The following is a 20,524-nucleotide window of genomic DNA, read 5'->3' on the forward strand; positions in this document are numbered from 1 at the left end:
ACATGCATAAAGCAAAAAGAAAGGGCTATGACCTGTAATCTCATGCTTCGTGGTGTTAAACCCGTAAGTAATGAATGGGAGTACGTCATCCCAGTTCTTGTGGTCGCATGAGACATACATAGACAACACATTGATAATGGTGCGGTTGGTACGCACCATCAACCCATTAGTTTAGGTGTGGTATGGTGTCGAGTGACACAGGCGGGATTCACACAAACGGACTAGCTCCTTCATGACATCTGCTGTGACATGTTGTCCATGATCGCTGATAATCAGGCGAGGTGGGCCGTGTCGGAGGATGATGTACTGTAGCAAAAAGGACGAGACTTCAGCGGCAGTTGCGGAGGGGACGGCTGCCATCTCGCAGTAGCGTGTGTGGTAGTCGACGCAAACAATTATCCATCGGTTGCCCTTAGCCGATTTTGGAAAGGGACCCAGAAAGTCAATCCCCACTTGTTCGAAAGGTGCGCTTGGAGTTGGCATCGGCTGCAGAAAACCAGCTGGACCAGTTGATGGACGTTTGTGACGCTGACATTGCATGCAGCTTGCCACATAACTCTCAACGGACTTCTGCATACCAGGCCAATAAAAGCGCTTTTTAGTCCGGTGAAGCGTCCGCACCAAACCTAAATGTCCAGATGTAGGGTCGTCGTGCATGACACTCATAACTGTTCGCAGGCTCTCTGGGACCACTAAAAGGTAACGCGCGCCACTGCTCGAGAAGTTCCTTTTGAACAACAGTCCATCACGCATACAGAAACGGTGTGCAATAGTGGAAGCGGATGCATCAGCGAATAGTGGTGCTAGTTTAGCGTCCTTCTGCTGTTCTGCTCTGAAACTGGGGTAGTCCGGGATCGTAGGCGACACAGACGCTACAAGCTGGTCAAGGTCAGCGGATTCACAGTCCGTTGTGCTAAGTGGCATACGTGAAAGACAGTCCGCGTCAGCATGTCGACGACCACTCTCGTAAGCGACGGTAAAACTGTATTCTTGTAGCCAAGGTGCCAAGTGCGCAAGGGGGCCACAAGGGTCACGAAGGTTGACAAGACAACACAACGAGTGGTGGTCGGTTACGACTGTGACTGGGCATCCATACAGGTAAGACCTAAACCGCTGAATTGCAAATAATACCGCCAGGCATTCTTGTTCCGTAACAGTGTAGTTTTGTTCTGGCCTGCTTAGGGAGCGACTTGTGTATGCGAGGACATGTTCACAGTCGCCGTAATATTGTACTAGGACGGCTCCAATACCTATGCCTCTAGCATCCGTATGAAACTCTGTCGGAGCAGAAGGACTGAAGTGCTTCAGTTGACGGAATGAAGAATCGCACTCCGGAGTCCATTCAAAGAAATTGTCCTTTCGTAAGAGGCATGCGAGAAGACACGCAACATCGGCAAACTTCGGAATAAAGAGCCGGAAGTACGAACAAAGCCTCAGGAAACAACGAAGCTCCTTGACGGAACGCGGCGCATTGAACACCTCAACCGCTGCTGTCTTCTGGGGGTCAGGGCGGGCGCCATCCTCGTCAACGAGATGACCGAGCACCAGCGTCTGACAGTCTTCGAAGTGACATTTCTTCCAGCTTAAAATTGGGCCAGCGTTTCGGATGCAGTTCAAAACAGTGTCCAGACGAGAGTTGTGTTCACTGAACGTGCGGCCAAAGATGACGACGTCGTCGAGGTAGCACATGCAGATGTTCCACATCAAGCCGTGCAGAATGGTGTCCATAAACCTCTCGAGCGTTACTGGTGCATTGCACAGTCCAAATGGCATCACGTTGAATTAAAAGAGCCCATCAGGGGTTACAAAGGCAGTCTTTTCCTTGTCCTCTGGGTGCATCGGAATTTGCCAATAACTGGATCGTAAGTCTACGGAGGAAAAATAAGAGGCCGAATGTAAGCAGTCTATTGCGTCCTCTCTACGGGGCAGCGGGTATACGTCTTTTTTAGTCACGGCATTCAGTTGGCGATAGTCTACGCAAAATCTCCAAGATCCGTCTTTCTTCCTAACAAGGATTACCAGTGCTGCCCATGGACTGGCTGACTCTTGTACCACTCCCTTTTGCATCATTTCCTGCACTTGGTCGTTGATAACTTCTCTTTCTGACGGGGAAACACGATATGGTTTTTGGCGAATCGGACTTGCCGCGCCAGTGTTGATGGTATGGCGCATTCGAGACAGGGGGATAGGGATAACTTTGCCCTTCTGCAGCAAAGTCAAATACCGAAACGTGCTTCAACAGCACATTCATTAAAGTTCGGCGCTAGCTTGAGCTGAGCGACTAGTTATCGTTGCCATAAGCGCCCTGTCCATATTGTGACAACCAGTTCCGTCACGTTCTTCCGGCACGCCTGTGAGCTCGACCACTGATGAGGTCGTGTGTTCTTTGCTGACTGAAGCTAATTTCAAACCATTGAGTAGTGTCACGGGCTCAGAGAAACAGTTTACAGTCCATAGGCCAGTTCGTCCGCCATCGATCGACACCACCAAATGGGGAACCAACACATTCTTCTTCACGCAGTTTATGGGCATTGGTTCTACGCTCGCATCGAAGCTGTGAGAATCCACGCCGCGACAAACAACAGGAACACGTACGGTAGACAAGGCAGGTAAGAACCTATCGCCACAGACACAGCTTAGTTTGGTTGTCCGCTGGAGTTTCCAAAAGTTTTAATGGCATCTGGCCACTCACAAAGACTTTCCATGTGCGACAGTCCACATTGGCACCGCGTTCTTGCAAGAAGTCCATGCCGAGAACGACGTCATGTGTCGACCAAGGAATAATCGCAAACTCTGTCGTTATGATAAGGCCTCCTAAAAATACTTCAGCACTACACACACCAAGAGGGCGCAATGGCTCTCCACTCGCTTCACAGAACGTTGAAGTTTCATACTAGGTAAAAACAACTTTTCGCCCTAACACGTCTTTAAAGGAAGCACTCATCGCGATAATCGTTGCACCTGTGTCCACCAAGGCCTTCACAGACACATAATCCACCAAAACATGCACTTTGTTTTCAAACATACACACAGGAGGTATTTTTGTCAGTAGCACGTTTCCAGCGACCTCACCCCCATTGGCCGCGCTGGCTAGTTTTCCGGTGGCGAAGCGGGCACTTTGCGACGCAGCGGTGAAGGAGAACGATGAGCACGAGGTCGAAGTGGGGGCGTTAAACTCCTCTCAGATGCCGGTAAGTGGCTGCGGAAGGTGCCGAGCTAATAGTTGTCATCAGGTGGTATGTGGGCCGGCCGTTGGACACCATGAGACTGTTTGAAGGGTCGTGAAAAGTCTGATGGTTGGTGACGCCGAGGAGTCACCCGACGGTTGCAAAACCGTGATATGTGGCCTGGCACACCGCATGACTAGCACACCGGCTGAGGTCGAAACGTTGGTCGCTCGTCGATGAATCGAGCATCATCATTTGTTCTTGTGTAACGGATGTACTGGTCGGGTACGACGTAACAAGACGTTGGCTGACGAGGAGACGTGCGCTGAGAGCGTCGGTCATACCGCGACGCGGGAAATCGGTTTGTCATCCTTGACTGTGGGGCTGGGCTGTACTCCACAGTTGCCGCGCTCATCGTCAGTTGCCATGGGTTCAAAGGAGGCACATTCATAGCCTCATGTGGCAGACACAACTCGGGATGGTCAGCTGTCGAACGCGACATTTCTCGTTGGGACAATTCCTCGCGAACAATCTGTCGAATGGTAGAAAAGAGGTCGAGGCCAGGATTCGTGTCCGCACTAACAAACAGTTGTAAGGTTAGCCAGCCGACTAAACCTGGGCACAATTCGACGCATCTTGAGCATTTCAAACGTTCGGCAATGCTGAATGACGTTGGACACAGAACTGAGGCTTTCTTTTCCAATTAGAAAATTATACACGTCCTCAGCAATCCCTTTGAGCAGATGACCAACTTTGTCCTCTTCCGACACGGTAGCGCAGACCACCTTGCACAGCCTTAACACTTCTTCTATGCAAGTGGTGCATGTCTCACCTGGTAGCTGTGCCCGTTGCGACAGTGTTTGCTCAGCCCGCTTCTTTCTAGCAACTGAATCGCCGAAACGCGCCTTGAGCTTTTCAACAAAAAGATCCCACGTCATGAGTGCGTCCTCGTGGTTCTCGTACCATACCAGTGCGGCGTCGGTCAGGGAGAACACTGCGTTGGCTAGCATAGCGGCTGCGTCCCAACCATTGGACTTGCCCACATGTTTCTACTTGGTGAGCCAGTCGTCGACATCTTCTCCGGCTTTTCCTCCGAAGGGCAGTGGAACTCGGTAGTACGGAAGCGGACCAGACGCGTCTGTCTTGGGTACACCTGCTTCTTCGGGCATGTTGAAGTCACGACAGATGGTGGGAAACCGGCAAGTCGACGGCTTCGTTGAAGCTGCGACAGTGATCGTTCCGTAGTTGAAGCGCTTACCCGGGACCTCCACCACTCTGTTACGTTTGAAAAAGACCGGTAGAGGTTGAAAGGGGCCGTTTATTAGGTCGGGAGAGGCAGCTCAGAAGCGGCCGCCTGATTAGGGATCCTCCTGATCCTCTTCTTCCTTTCTCGCTCCGGGCGACAAGTGCGTTTATCGTATATGCTTCGTTGTCTTCGTGCATGTGCGCAACAATATCATTAGTGCATTATTCTTTCACTACTCAGCTTTTAAACACAGAACAAAAGGTTTTAAACACAACTGAAACTAAATAGGGTAAAAAGAAAAAAGTAAGTTGGACATACACATACTATTTAAAACCTCAATATTAAGAACTCTGTTATTTCGAAATCATGCTTAATTCAAAATATTTCTGCAGCCCAGTATTTTGAAATGCAAGTCTGAGCAGATAATTTGAAGCAGCCGATAGCACCAGTCCAGTTAATTTGAAAAACTTTGGTTGTGATGTGCTGATTCCCGATTCTCATTTTGCTGCGAATTCGCCGAAACAACAGCCCTAAGGGAACAGGCTAAGCCCTATATCCGCCATGTATTTTTGGCTAAGTTTATGTACCTGTTTCTCCATAACCATAAGAGCTACAGTAATTATTTTACTATTAATGTGATCATGAACAATTTCTTTTCTAAATGAAGCAGATTTAGCACTGAAAATTATAATGCTGATTTTCTGTTTTTTATTTCAAGTACCTAATTATCACTCGATAAAAGCTATTAGGTGTCGTGTTGAAGAAAAGCACTTCCTCACACAACAATAATCCTGCTTCAACATATTCCCTATTGCATAATCTAAACACTGGCAGAAATCTGTGATTCTAGATACTGTGACTGTTGAGAAAAAGAAACATAAGTACGAAAAAAGCACGTTTTGAGATAATCACATTTGAAGTACAAAATGTGCATTATTTCAAAAGTACAGTCGAATCTCGTCAATTTGAACACTCTTAATTTGAACTTCTGGTAAATTTGAACTCACGATGCGGTGCCGTCAAAGCTATGTGCGTTCCAATGGGCAAAAACGCCCAGTAATTCGAATACGCAAGCATTTGCGACGGTTAATTCGAACATATCGCACTCTGAAAATGCTCTCAGCAACCCACCCGATCCCGCGGCGCCACCTCCGACACGAAGGAAAGGAAAAGGAAAGGAAAGGCTGCGGTGTAATGTTTGCTCTCTCTCAAGTGCCAATCTGCGACACGTCTGTGCCGCGCTTCTCCCTTTTCCATCTCTGCCATGTAAAGACCCTTCTCCTTTCAACGCCGTGCGCGAAGAGAGAGAGGAAAAAAAAGCGGTCGCGGGGTTGAATGAATGTGTGGTTGAAGGAAAGGAAAAAGGCGCTATCTTCTGCAATTGAAGGAAAGGGAAAAAGGCACTATCTTCTGCAGCTCTTGCCCCTTGCGGTAGCACGGCTCTGTGCCTTGAGTGGGTGGAGAGGAATCTTCACGCGACGCTTTCCCCTTTTTCGTCCCTGCCACGTAACCCTTCTCTTTTCGACGACGTGTGCGAAGAGAGCAAAAAAAAAAAAAAAAACACTGCTGCGGAGTGTCGGTTTTCTATCAAATTTCGATCTACTTCTCGCCACACTTATCTAAACTCCTCTTTTCTCATCACCGTGCTGGCCACGCTGTGGCTGTGTAGCGGAGAGGCTCCGCTATGCAGTCGTTGTAGTCGTCTTAAGAGATTGTCGGCGCGCGACATTGGCGCGCGGAACTTCTTTTGCCAGGAGAACGCTGAAGCCGAAGTAGAAATGTTTTGCAAGCTGCGTGCAAAATCGATTGACTCGATGCAAGGCAAACCTGAGCAGGCGTGCATCACCGATTACTTCAATCAATGACGGATGTTCTGTGATTTATGAATAAATGTCTTCTGAAACTTCTTCCTCATGTGTTAGCTCAGTGCACATGCGCCACTGCATGGAATTTATTTAGATTTTTAATTCGAACTTCTTTTTACTTTATCAAATTTTTGGGCCCCTTCGAGCTCGAATTATCGAGATTCGGCTGCACAACGAAATAACACCAAACTGACAAACCCGTTGTATAGGCACCAGCCTTGCCTGGTGAGCCTCATTTGTCGTCTGCTATGCTGCTGTCTCAGCACATTACTGTTGGTGCAGTTCAAGGCTGCATAGGCACTCCACTGTCCAGTGCTCTGGCGAAATTCCAGAATAATTCAGCACATTCACACGGGCTATATTGCGATCGCTAAAAGCATCAAGAGTGTTTACATTGTTGAGTGCCCCAGGAAAACGTTCTTTTGGAGCGTGTTTCCACACGACATTCCAATGACTCGTTATGGTTTCCAGTTTTCCCATTTCTGGATGAGCTAGTTCCAGATAATTTACCTTGGCAGCCTCAATAATAGATGCTGGAAGGCATATTTTGTGAACGAATGGTTCATCAACTGGGCTTTGCTGAATTTACACTGTTTCGACGTGCTTCGACCAAAGACCGTGGAATTGATTGATATCCTTTGATGCCATATGTGGACCGGACAGCTTTTTGCGTGTCCTCCAAGCTGGCTCGATTTATTTTAATGGCCTTACTATAATAGGTTTGGTGTTTGCATATGAGAACGCCACTGAGATGTCTTCGACCAGATATCGAATTCCCGACAGAAAGCTTGATGTCTCGGCTTTTTTTTTTTCACAGGTCTGGGCTCATTCGTTTCTGAATGTGCCAAATGCACGACAGCTTGAAAACTGGCTATGATGCTTGAACTGCAAAGAATTTCTTGTTACGTAAAAATGGGGGCATAGCTGGCCCTTGCACAAGTTATGAAACATCTCGTTTTTAGAGAGAAAAAATCGCATATTAGACAAATGAATGACTAATTCTAGTTCAGAAGAGGCTGCAGATTTCAAGTAAGAAAAAGTTTTTTTTTTCAGTATTTTTGCTTACCCTGTCCCTTAAGAGCCACAAGGCAGTGTAGCATAGCGATACTAATAATTGGCAGCTGAAGCAAAAAAAAGGGAAGAAAAGGTAAAAAAAAAGAAAGCTTGTGATCAGGTGAATGTGCACCTGTGAAAACAAAACATGTTTCACTGCAGCACAGTGGTGACGTGTGGGCAGCATGTAGCATGTATTATTTACTCATTTTTCGGGGCAATAAAAAGACTTTATTAAGGGCAGCTATGGAACTTGCTATGTATACGGACCTTTGATGGCAGGTTGCTCTTGCGATCTGCGCACTTGCACTGCTGGCGGAGTTTTTGCCTGCAACACCTTAAGTTCAAAAGCTTCAATGATCCTGTTTGTAGTCATAACACATCTCCAATTTCATCTCACAGGCCATTATAAAATTTTTCATTTCACCAGAAAGAATAAGTGAATTATCGCATTATGATATGCTGTCGCAGAGTGGGGAGAAGTTGACATGCTGCCCCTGTGTCACTACTGTGTTACAGTGCAGATGTCTTGTATTTCACAGGCATGCTATCAGTTGATCACGACACATTTTATTTTTCAGTGATAGCTGCGAGGCCTGCCGTTCCCCGTGTTTAGAGCAAAATTGGGACCAGGTATTGCAAAAGAAAACATGCCCTTTGGAGCTGTTAACTATACGGCACAGTAAACGACCAGCCCTGATTACTTTAAATATTTTCAAGTTCTCTACATTGTGGGAATCTAGAGCGCCCTTCTATCTGGCGCCTCGTTCCCCAGCTGCCGCGCGTGCGCCGACGGCGTAGCCTGGGCGCGCATCAACACCGGCTTCCGCCAAGATGGCTGCCAGGGCGCCTCTTCGTCTGGGCGAATCAACTGTCGGCTCCTTCCCGCGCTGGCATGTCCGGGCACGCTACGCTGGCGCGCTGCGCGGGCCTACGTCACAACGCAGCGCCAATTCCCTTTGGGCCGCGCGGGAAATCCTCCTCTCCTTCGAGCTATGTTGCGCCCGACAATTCGCTCGTCGCGGCAGATGATCTCAGGCCTCCACGAGAGGTTGACGCGCTGCTTAGCAGGCGGCTTCTCGTTCGTGCGTTCGGCTTTAGCCCTTGTGCGGGAGTCATCTCGTCCTAGGCAAGCGTACTTGCTCGGTCTTGCGGAGTACCCTAACGGCCTGCAAGCCTGTGAGTGTCGCACTGTGCTGCATCTTGGGTTAATAAACCCGTTGTTGTTGTTATCCCGCCTCGTGTGTGGTTCCTGCGCCGTGCCGGAGAAATCGACGAACCCGGCCGCAGCGTCTTCGCACGCAGCGGCAGTGGAGGACGTCGCATCCCTACAAGGTTGCGCTTAGTAGGTAAGCCTAGTGCAAACCTATCTCCACATAACTGGCGCCCAACTTGGTTTCGGCATGGCTTCAGAGCAGACCTCTTCAAGGCCCTCGTTCCTGTTTGATCCTGTGGCGACAGACTTGATCTCGTTTGATGCGGACGGCTGCAACAGCACGGGGTACGGCCCTCTCGGCGACCCTCTGTTTTCGGTCACCGGGAGAGATTCCTTTTTTGGGGCCACCTACAGTGATGCGAGTCGCTTGAACGATGACCACAGTCCTAGCCTAGCCAGTAACGGGCTGTATCAGATGTTCGAGACTCGCGCGCTTACGGGCCTGTCCCCGGCGTAGTCTCCGCTCGCTGGCCTTTCCCCCTCAGCAGCATGGTTGACTGCTCAAATCACTGCACCAGTCCTTCCTACAGGGGGCACTCAGGTGTTGGCAGGAACGCGCTTACTGACCCGTCGGGGTCGCGAGTGCAAAGGGTTGACGATGTCGTTCGCAAGCCTGCTCGCTTAACCGACAACGTCGCCTCGTTCACCGACGTTCGCTGGCCTGAGACTCGCGTTGGCGACGTTTTTGATGGGCGTTGGGCACCGTGCTCCGCTGTCGACCCGTTTGCCAGTCGCGTGAGGCCTCAAGCACCAATCGGAGCGCAAGCACTATCCTCCTCCATGCCGTGTACTGGCCCTTCTCTGTCGGACGCGCATGTTGGGGAACAGGCGCGCGCACCTGCTACGGTGGCGCCCGTCTCGAGCAATCATCGCTGCACGCAACTGCGGCGCAGCTCGTAAACGTTCTGTTGGAAGCGGTGCACTCGCAGCCTTGTGCTTTAAAGGGAGACCCCGAGTCCCATCAGCCAAGCGTTCCGAGTAGCTTAAAGGTACCTCTGCCTGAGTACAGTGGTTATTTGGACCGCATCAGTGCCACAGAGTACCTCGAGGCGCTGCACCGCTATCAGCAGGCTACGCGGCTGAGCGACAGCGTTATGCTAGGCTCTGTTCTGCCCGTGTCGCTGACAGCCCAAGCGGCGAGGTGGTACCGGCTCATCAGCCACCAAGCTCGCTCGATGGAGGAGTTTAGGGCGCTCTTTCGTAGCGAATTCCTTCCTCCTGAATACGAGCGCCGCATGCATCGCGAGTTAGAGCTTCGCGCACAGCATCCCGACGAATCTCCTCTCGAGTACGTTCGGGCTTTGCAGGAGCTCTACCTCCTTGCCGATCCTACGGCATCAGACGCCGGGAAGGTGGAGCGAGCCATACGTCAGGTTCATCTAATCTTCGCCACTTACCTTCAGAGCGCCCGTTATCGTGACCTAAACGAGCTGGCATCTGATGCAAAGTGTATTCAGGGCGACATTTCGGCGGGACAAGCCTATCACCTGCCTCCACCAGCGTCCGCGTCTCTCAAGCCTCGTTGCGCGTGGACTGGTCGTGACTCGTCACACTTGGGGTTCCCCGAACAATGAGACGGCCTCTGCCGCGAGAGACCTCCGAGAGGCGGTCTCTGCCGCTCGATGTGTTGGACTGCGCTCTTGACCCATACTCGTATGCCCGGGCGGCCACCGTTGCCCGGCAGCGTAAACAAGAATGGAAACCCCATGCTCCAGTGCACGAGGGGATATCCGATCGCGGAGCCCGCACTGCGGCTAGCGAACGGACACATTGTTGCTTTAAAAGATCGGCGAAATTCCCCCTTGTTGGAGGAAAAGGCGTTGTCTGCTTCCGTTGCCGTGAGCGTGGTCACATCGCGCGTGAAATCAACGTGCCCCAACCGACACAAGGGCCTGCTCGCCCGTCGGGAAATGGGGTGAGCCGTCGGTGAGCTCCCCCTTACCGGCGGCTGCAGCCGTAAGAGAGCACGGGAGTGTAACACAACCTCTGGCACCGATGGTGTGTCGCACTGGACATGACATTCCAGCCACGCCGGCGCCATTCATCGCCCTTACGATCGCTGGTCGAGAGTTTGCGGTGTTGCTGGATAGCGGGGCTTCTATCTCGCTGTTCGGCGAAGAGGTTGGGGCTCATTTGCGCGACTGTTCTGCTCGCATTCGAGTTTGCGACACTGCCTTCCACCTCGCCAGCGGTACCGCCACCTCGTGCGGCGCTGTGCGGTTGGTTTTGCGTTGGGGGAATCGCGCGCGCCGACAGCGCTTTGTGCATCTCCCTAGTCTCTCCGTGCCGGTGATTCTCGGTCGCGACTTTCTCGCACGCACAGGTATCGTAATTGACGTCGCGAGCGGAGGCTACAGGGATGGCGCTTCCGGCGCCCTACGGCCTTTCGCTGCACCTCCCGTGGTCTCGGCTGCCAGTAAGTCGCCGGACGCCACGAGGAGGAAGGAGGAAAGGAGACCAAGTGTTGCCCCTCCAGCCCGCGTCTCTCCCTCCGATGCCAAGACTGGTCCTTTGGCCGGCGCGGCGGAAAACGGTCCTTGCGTACAGCTTTCCCTCGAGCTTAATGCTGCCGCGGTGAACGATGTCTCAGCTATGCCGGTGACCCCCCGCTTAGCAGCAACTCGAATGGCTCGCTGCCGCCTTTGCCAGACAGCTTGTCGAAACGCGAGAAAGCATGCCTGTCGTCGCTGTTGACACGTTTCAGCGATACGTTCACGGAACGCCCGGGTTGCACCTCTCTGGTGAGGCACCGGATCGACACAGGTGACGCACAACCTTGGAAATGCAATCCTAGCTTTGTTAGTGCGACAAAGACGAGAGCAATTGACCAGGCACTGGATGAGTTGATTGAGACCGGAGTTGTCCAACGCTCAAACAGTCCTTGGGGTTCACCAGTGGTAATGGTCTCTAAAAGAGACGGCTCTCACCGGCTCTGTGTGGAGTACCACCAACTGAACGAGGTCAGGAGGAAGGATGCTTATCCTATGCCTAACATTGACTCGATCGTGGCTGCTCTAGGCGGTGCTTGATACTTCAGCATCTAGGATGCTAGCTGCGGTTTCCTACAGGTTCAGATGGAGCAAGCTGACGTGGAGAAAACTGCGTTCACCTCTCACAGAGGTTTGTACGAGTTTACCCGCATGCCGTTTGCCTGTTCTGGAGCTGCAGCTACGTTCCAGAGATTGATAGACTGCGTTCTAGGGGACGCTAAATGGCAACAGGCCATGGCGTACCTCGACGACATCGTCATCTTTTCTCGAATGTTCGAAGAACACCTTCATCACTTGGAGGATGTCCTCGGGAGGTTGCATGCCGCAGAGTTGGACCCGAAGAAAGCTCCAATAGCTGAGACTCGCATCTCACTATTAGGCTTTACCATTCAAAGCGGTCGTGTTCTGCGATGCGAGGAGAAAGTACGTGCCATTCTGAAGTACCCGACGCCGGCAGTCATTCAGGGCCTGAGGCGCTTTTTGGGCATGGTGAACTGCTATCGACAGTTCATTCCAAACTGTGCGGCCCTCCAAGCGCCCTTGACTCCACTCTTGAAAAAGTCGGCACGATGGAGCTGGGGGGCCAGAACAAGAGTGAGCCTTCAAGGCGCTTGCCGAAGCTCTAGTGGCCACAGCCGAGTTAAAGCTGCCCGACCTGAACAGGGAGTTCGTTGTCCAAGTGGACGCGAGCGACCTGAGTCTCGGCGCGGTACTCCTTCAGGAGCACGACGGCATCCTCCGGCCAGTCGCCTTTGCGAGCCGGTCACTTAACGCCGCCGAGCGTAACTATAGCGTCACAGAAAGGGAATGTCTCGCTATAGTTTTTGCTCTCCGGAAGTTCGACTGCTATGTCGACGGCGTGCCATTCGAGGTGGAAACGAACCACATGGCACGCACCTGGCTTAAGCGCTTGCGCGAGCCCTCGAGCCGCCTAGCGCGCTTGGGGTTGACCTTGCAGCGGTACGACTTTGTTGTGCACTACCGGAAAAGGAGTTCAAACGTCGTGACTGACGCTTTGTCGCGTGTCCCCGTTTTGGCGTCCGGCACTTGTGTCCGCCACTCCTGAGAGCAATAGCATCAAGTAGACCCAGGGCCCTCTGGCTCCAAAGGGTCGAAAGGCGCGAACTCCGATGGCGAAGTGATTTTCTAGTCGACAGGCTCGGGTGAGGATGCATACCTGATAGACCCCCTCACGCCCGCCGGTATCGTCTTTAGGAGATGCTCAAGGCACAGCAGGACGATCCGTTTTGTCAAGACATCGTTGACGAGCTCAAAGAGCTGAGCTCCCAAGCGGAGCGGCGCGGTCAAGCCGCTGGGCGCGAACAGAAAGCTGGTATTGCTGTCGGCACCGAGTGCCGTACGCAGGCTGGTATTGCTGCGGGCACGTTAGACTCGTACCTGCTTGATGCCGACTGTATTCTCCTGCGCTGCGTCCCATCTGAAGAAGCTCCCTAGGAGTCTTTCAAGGTGGTGATACCCCGCAGTCTAAGGAAAGCCACCTTAGGTTATTTCCATGACTCGCGGTTGGCCGGACTTTGCGAGTGGCCTTAAGACTTTTCAAAAGTTGTGCCGCTCCACTACCTGGCCTGGCATGAAGCGCGATGCCCTTCACTACGCCCGCTCATGCCGCGTGGGCTAATGCGTGAAGCCTCGCGGGGGCAAGCCTCCCGGGCTCATGTAGCCGCGACCTTGGCAAGTCACGGCCTGTGACATTGTGGGACCTTTCCCAAGAAGCCGGAGAGGCCGTGTTTTTCTCCTGGCTGTCACAGATCACTTCACGAAGTGGGTCGAACTGTTTCCCCTTTGGAAGTTAACGGCACGCGTAAGCTGGGACAAGTTGACCGAGGTCTTTACCCGCTTTGGCTTTCCGGTGGAGTTGATCACGGACAATGCATCCTATTTCTTGGCCAAGGTGTTTGTGGATGCGTGTGCTGCCTTTGGCATTAAGCACCATAAAACAACCACGTATCACCCACAGGCCAACCCGACCGAGCAAATCAACCGAAACCTCAAGCCCTTGCTGACAGCCTTTGCGCAGCAACACAGGGATTGAGATGTCTGTCTCAACTACATAGGCTTCTCTATGCGGTTTACGGTCAGTCGCTCGACAGGGTACACGCCCGCCTTTTTCAACTTTGGGAGAGAGCTGCCTAACCCCATGGACCGCGTCCTACGGGGTGGCGGCGGGGCAAGCGCCGCGTAGGTCAGCCCGTCTGGCTATGCGGCGGAACTGCGCTCACGGATGGACTCGGCCCTCGACCTGGCACATTCCAACCTAGCAAAAGCGTGAGCTGGTCAGAAGGCTCAATATGACCAGTCGCATCGGGATGTCCGTTACAATGTCGGCGATCTCGTCCTCAGGCGCAATCACGTCTTGAGTGACGCCGCCAAAGGCATCTCGGCCTCCCTTTCGGCCAAGTGGTTGGGCTCATACCGAGTGTACACCAAAGTGTCGCCCCTGGTATACAAGCTGGCTGACTCCCAAGGGAGACCAGTCGGCGGTTCAGTTAACGTCTCCGACCTCAAACCTTTCGTTGCCCGCAGCAACGACTTCGGGGAGGGGGAGGCGGTCACCGAACCGCAGGGAAACCGGGATAAGGCTGGTTTCAAACCACGCCACCAGTAACCTGCGAAAACGCACTTAGGCTGATTTTCGGATCTGGCATGTAGCGGGACAATATCGCCTCCATGTAAGGGAGTGGAGATTTATAGCTACCTGGCGAGCTACCTGGCTAACGGCTACCTTGCGAGCTTTCCCCCTGGGAACACCACTACACGTGCTGCGCGCCAAATATCCACCCAGTTCCCAGCGCTCCCGGCTGCTCGAGAGAGAAAAGCCCTTTCTCCGGTGGCTCACTCTCTCACTGGGTATCTTTCGTGTAGTCGGCGGGAGAAGGGAAGCGTGGGCCGTATTGGCTCACGCAACCTTCAATCCGCGAAGTAGGCTCTCTTTAGCGGTCCAGCGTGTCGCGCCTCGGGGGCCGCACCTTCTGTTGCGTTCTGCTTTTACCGACACCCCAGCATTTGTCATGTCCTCCTCGATGGCCCGTTCCTCCAAGAAAAAGCCCGGGAGACCAGCCGCACGCTCGGCCGTTCCGCAGGCGCTGGCCGCGTCCATGCCGCCTCCGTCGAATGCTCCCCCGGCCCCGGCTAACAAGACACCGCATGGTCGTGAAGTCGCTACGTGGACGTTCCAACAAGGCACTGAGAGCCTGGTCGCCTTCGTGTCGACTCGTCGCTGGTCCAAGCAACGCGTAGTCTGGGTGCGGTTAGACCCTGAGTCCGTCCCGCATCCTTTCTGCGGACGCACCCATTCGGACCTGCTCGACGCTTCCAGAGGTTCCTCGATGTCGCCTGTTCCTGAGGCCTCCTACTGCAACGCTTGTGGTGTTTTGCTTGTGCACGAGGCTACCAACCTCCGTTCGAGGGTTCACCGAGTGAAGTCCGGCGGTGCCCCTGCGGTCTTGTCCACTCCGGCGGTGCTGCCTGGCCCAGGCCTTCAACCTGCCCTGTTGACCGACTCCGTTCAGACGGTCGTAGCGGCGCTCGTCAAGGACTCTTCATTCAAGTCGGCCATCGCTGCTGCGGTGTCTGCCGCCCTCCTGCGGCCCCAGTTTCCTGCTGAGACGCTGCTGACCGAAGACACCGGGGCGCCCGATGATTTTGTGGATGGCACGGAGCTGGAGCTCGGTTTTTTCAGTGTTGGTGGATGCTGTTACTACGGCGTCTTTAGGGCAGCCTCGGTTTTGGGAGGGGGGCATGTGGGTATCGAGAGCACCCTCCTATCTGGCACCTCGTTCCCCAGCTGCCGCGCGCGCCAATGGCGTAGCCCGGGCACGCATAAGCACCGATATTCGCCAAGATCGCTGACAGGGCACCTCTTGGTCTGGGCGAGTCAACTGTCGGTTCCTTCGCGCGCTGGCATGTCCGGGCACGCTACACTGGCACCCTGCGTGGGCCTACGTCACAACGCAGCACCTTGGGCCGCGCGGGACATCCTCCTTTCTTTCGAGCTATGTTGCGCCCAACGATTCGCTCGTCGCGGCAGATGCTCTCAAGCCTCCACGAGAGGTTGACGCGCTGCTTAGCAGGCGGCTTCTCGTTTGTACGTTTGACTTCGGCCCTTGTGCGGGAGTCGTCGCGCCCTAGGCAAGCGTACTTGCTCGGTCTTGCGAAGTACCCTATACGGCCTGCAAGCCCGTGAGTGTCGCACTGTGCTGCATCTTGGGTTACTCGTTCTTGTTGTTATCCTGCCTCGTGCGTGGTTTCTGTGCCGTGCCGGAGAAATCGACGAACCCGGCCGCAGCGGCTTCGCACGCAGCGGCAGTGAAGGACGTCGCATCCCTACATGGTATGTATCGTCAATTCAAAGATTTTTCGCAATCCCACTGACTGAGGTTTTACTGTATGCAGTGCTGACATTTAATGTTTTCTTAACGGAATAGCGGATTTTACACATCCTCTGGTTCAACTTTTTCGTGTGCTTATTGCATCACCTGAAGAGGTGGCACCATAAGTGTTTTTTTTTTATTTTTGTTGCACTGGCTATACAGTTGAATCTTCAAATGCAGAGATCGGTGGGGAAAGATTGAGAACTTTTGAGCACCCCTTCATGAGTTAGCATAACCGTATGAACGATATACAGACGACGTTTGATTTTTTCTACCCTCAAGGGATTACAAAAATGTCTGGAAAATTGAGCAGCCTGGAAGAACGAATGCACGCGAAAACGCATCTTTTCTTTACGCTGGTATTTTGGTGGACGGAGGTGGTCACGACAAGAGTACAAGATTTTCTCGCTGCAATGCAGTGTTTACGTGGCTCAAAGAGAGCCGGTCGTAAAAAAGAAAAAAAATCTGTTGTGGGCGGCGCTACCTCATCAGTCAACACTTTGGCCAAAAAAATCACTTATCTTCTCTTGCACAGCGTTCTGCTTGCTTGCAATCATGTCTGACTGAATTTCAGCTAAGTTTATGCTGTCGCTGTACACCGATGACATAATTGCTGGCGTCCACTCCGAGCTTGTTGGCCGTGTAGGTGCTGCATCTTCGATCTCGGCTCTGGAGTTGTTGGAATTTTTTCTAACTTCACGAATGACTTTGTAATCTGTCGCTACAGCTCAAGGTCTTTGTCAACATCAGTGAAGCACTTGAAGGTTATCTCGACTGGAATCGAAATGCTGGCAGCGCGCAGATTGTTGAAGGCAGTGTCCGCGGACAGAAGTTCGTCACACACGCTATTAACTGCGGCAGCACCCGCTGTCTCAGCGATTTCGCTTGGCGAAAAGCGCAGCGCTAAACAGCTAGAAACTTGGTGACTGCTGAAAATCGGGAAACGTCAACGCTAAAGATAGCATGATGCAGCACACTATCTACCGTAGAGCTGACAGAACAACTTGTGAACGAACACAGTGAGGATTGACCACAGGTTTGACCACGGCCAGCAACAGATTGGCGTGCTCTATATTGCGTCAATTTCAGTTTCAAAGGTACGGCAGTCGCACTGCGATGCGCGAGCGACCCGAAAATGGTGGGTTAAAGGGTACGAAAACAACCAATTTGGTGGCGCGGTGGTGACTTTGAGTCTGCGACTAGCAGTAAGAAGTCCGAAAGTTTCGATGGCGAAGGCTATAAGTGTCCAAAATATCGGACATTTTAATACATTCACTCTATGGGCAATTCGACAGTGCCGGCAATGAGTCTGAGAAATCAGGCATGTTTGGAATTATGGGCAGTAACAGTGCACAAGCTCACGGGATGAAGAAAAGGGACACAAACAAGCGCTTCTCTCAACTCAAGATTTATTGAAATATACAAATTGTCTGAACACATAAGATAAACATAGAGAACATGCGCAGAGGGGCCAGCAAGGGACCGTGTCGCCTTCATTAACAATTTCACGCTGTGGGTAACTGGGCAGGCGCTACAAAATTCAATTCAAACATGCTATTGATTAGGATTTCTTCTTTTTTATGTAAAAATATTGATGTTTCACTAACGCAGGACTTCCCTTCTTTTTTTATATAAAATTCTTCCACAAGTTTTCTTGTGACCTGATCACTATGTTTGAAGAGCACTGTCGTTTGATTGAACAAAGGCCTGCACCCACAGGTGTGTCAGTGCGAAGGCAGATTCGCGTACATGCAGGTCTTAAAGGTTCTGGATCATTCTTTTAAAAACAACACCCTGTTTGCCCGATATACACTTTTTTACATGTTAAGGAAATTTTGTACACTACCCCTAGTGCACAGGGTAGTGAAGCGTCCCTGTGTTTTACACCACATTTATTTTGGCTGGAGCTCTATCATGCTTTCACCATAGGGCACAATTTTCCTAGTTTGTTTCTTGCTGAGAATAATACCTGTACATTGTACCGTGATGCCACATTTTTGTCCATGGGCTAATTTATGCTTGTAGGGCGTGGTGGCACATATTTTTTTACCTCTCTTGTTCTTTAACACTTTTTCTCCCTTCTTGATCGGACATATCAGACCTTCCCAAACAGAAGTGATAACAGGCGTCGGAAAGTCGGCTACCTGAAGGCGACACACTTGTTGATAGAAGCTCTGTTCCGCCTGGTGCCTGCACGACTTCTGAATTGCAGCCCCGAGGCTAGACGCGGTGACGCCCTCTATCACTATTTTTGAATTAACAGACTTGTAATTAAGCAAAAGTTTTGCTGATCTTGGGTTATACGCCCAACAAGGGTGGTGGGAACTGTAAAGCCTGCTGTGAATGCATTTCGCTGGTGAGTATTAGCCCTATCGCAGTTTTTTGAAGATCTACAGGACCTTTTCAACATTCATGAGCTCCTTATTTTTGGGCACTGCTGTTAAGTAATCATTCGCGTAATGGGCGAAACAAACCATCTTTCCCTCCAACCTTTTTTCTAGTCTGGAATCGATTTCCCTAGAAAGATGTCACTGAGAACTGGTGCCACCCTAGATCCATTACAGACCCCTGCTTTTTGAACCATTATTTTTCCTTCCCAAACAGGGAAGGTTGATTGCTTATAGAACATCAATAACTCTAAAAATTTTTTCACCTTCAAACCTCACTCGTTTTCGAAATTTTGCTCGTCGTCATCTTCTGTAATGCATTCTTTCACACATTCATTAGCTCCCGCTGTGGAAAGGAATAATATAAACCTACTACGTCTACACTGAATGCTGTGCATCCGTCAAACTTTGCACAACGTAATTCTTCAACGAATACCTGCGAGTTCTTTATTATGAATGTATCCTGCACTTTTAGTTTTTTTAGTTGCTTCTGCAGAAAGGCTGAAATGATTAATTGCCATGTGCCTCTTTTGGAAACAATAGTGCGAAAAGGCTACTCCAGTTTATGGGTTTTTATTGAAGAGAAAGGTAGCAGTCGTGACCCCTGAGCCTTTGCTATACTTTTAGACAGACTTTCTAGGTTCCTTTCCTGCAAGGGGTTCTTTGTGCTTTCCCTAACTTTTTTCATCTCATCTTTCACTGCCCAGAAGTTTTTCATCAGAGCCACAGATGCTTTCTCAGAGAACTGTTCCTCAGTCAACAGTACAAAAAACCCTTTCTTATTTGCGGTCAACGACTTCAACTTTTTGTCTTTCAAGGATTCAGCAAAAGGTTGTATCCGTATGCTTTTCTTTTTTGTCCCTTTTTGACTACGCATAATGACATCTGCACATTCAGACACACACCTTGTCCTCTCATCCATCATAACTTGCCTAGAAACAGTCCTCGCTAAGGCTACTTTTTTAACGGTGCTGAGCATTCGTTCAACGCAGAACTTTGGGCTGAGCTTGAGTGTCTCCAAGTGCTCTTCCGGTATCGTTGTGCTGGCTAGGTTCAAGACCTTGCCCGCAGGATTTGTCCTCCCATTGCATTTCGGTGCAGTCTGGCTTTCACCTAAAGAAACTCGGTCACCGATTGGCTGGTTCGACATAACTCTCCCTATCATCTTTTCCCCTCTCTTCTTCCACACTATAGTACGCAGGTGGTCCTTTGGCAGTCCTTAAGCAGTCTTGTCTGGCTCTATAATTCAGGCCTCCACATTTGGAACATTCGCTTTGTGTGTGCTATCGATGGTCGTATACGCCTGCAGATGGCCATTAGTTCCTCTGGGCATGTCCTGTGGCGCAAGTGCCACAACAGCACTCTTACGCGACATTCGTAAGTGTCTGTTTTTGCTGCCAAGAAGGCTGGGTCTTGAAAAAATATGTTGGGATGAGAGAAGGAGCCCTTGTTGAAAAAATAAACTGAAGGAAGACTCATAGTTGGGCTAGTTGATGATACATTATGGGCGGTAACAGCGCACAAACTCACGCGACGCAGAGAAGGGACTTAAACAGTGCTTGTCTGTGTCTCTTCTCTTCGTCTCGTGAGTTTGCGCGCTGTTACCACCCATAATGTATCACCAACTCGCCCAACGGTCTTGCTTATGTTTGGAATTTCGGGAGTCCAGGAAATCGTACGTCGGCTGTATGGGCACTAGTGAAAAGAGTGTACACTGAGAGAGAAGGAATTGTAAAGGGCGTTTGTTATGCTTTTGTTGCAGGCCACCCTCCCGAACCGGAAGTGCAGCCTGAACCAGAGGCCTCCGTCACAGAGCCAGAACCGTTGCGTGTCGACCCTGTGAGTAGGAAGCCTGGTTGATATTTACTCCTGTTTGGAGCATGTATGATGATGATGGTAGATCCTTATTGCACAAAGTGTGCCAAGAATGATATTGCTGTTTGACTCTCTAATAAAGCGAACTTCTCGAGGTGAGAAAAATAAAACCATGGTCTATAGGGCCTAAAATTAGATAAGAGTAATTATTATGTTAACTGGCCAAATCTGTGGGCTTTACAAAGTCGCACAGCCTAAGCAACAGTCCGTCTCAGGACAAGGAGTGCCGAGAAGAAGGGATTAATGAGCATATAAAATGTTTGGAGCAGGCAGTGGGGTGTAACTCTAAAATTAGCATTTAAAATAGCAATGTTAGATCAAAATAAGAACACTT

At 51.1% G+C, this 20,524-nt stretch overlaps 1 protein-coding gene across 1 annotated transcript in view; it reads left to right on the top strand.

The window, feature by feature from the left end:
• The window catches only part of Stam (signal transducing adaptor molecule), a 232,534-nt gene that overhangs the window by 105,116 nt on the left and 106,894 nt on the right, over positions 1-20,524 (top strand). Inside the window, exon 9 of the mRNA XM_075886399.1 lies at positions 20,078-20,154. Coding sequence (XP_075742514.1) covers positions 20,078-20,154 — 77 coding nt within the window. The remainder of the gene's footprint in view (positions 1-20,077; positions 20,155-20,524) is intronic.

The sequence above is a fragment of the Rhipicephalus microplus genome, chromosome 2 (genome assembly GCF_043290135.1).
Source record: "Rhipicephalus microplus isolate Deutch F79 chromosome 2, USDA_Rmic, whole genome shotgun sequence".
NCBI classification, from domain to species: domain Eukaryota; kingdom Metazoa; phylum Arthropoda; class Arachnida; order Ixodida; family Ixodidae; genus Rhipicephalus; species Rhipicephalus microplus.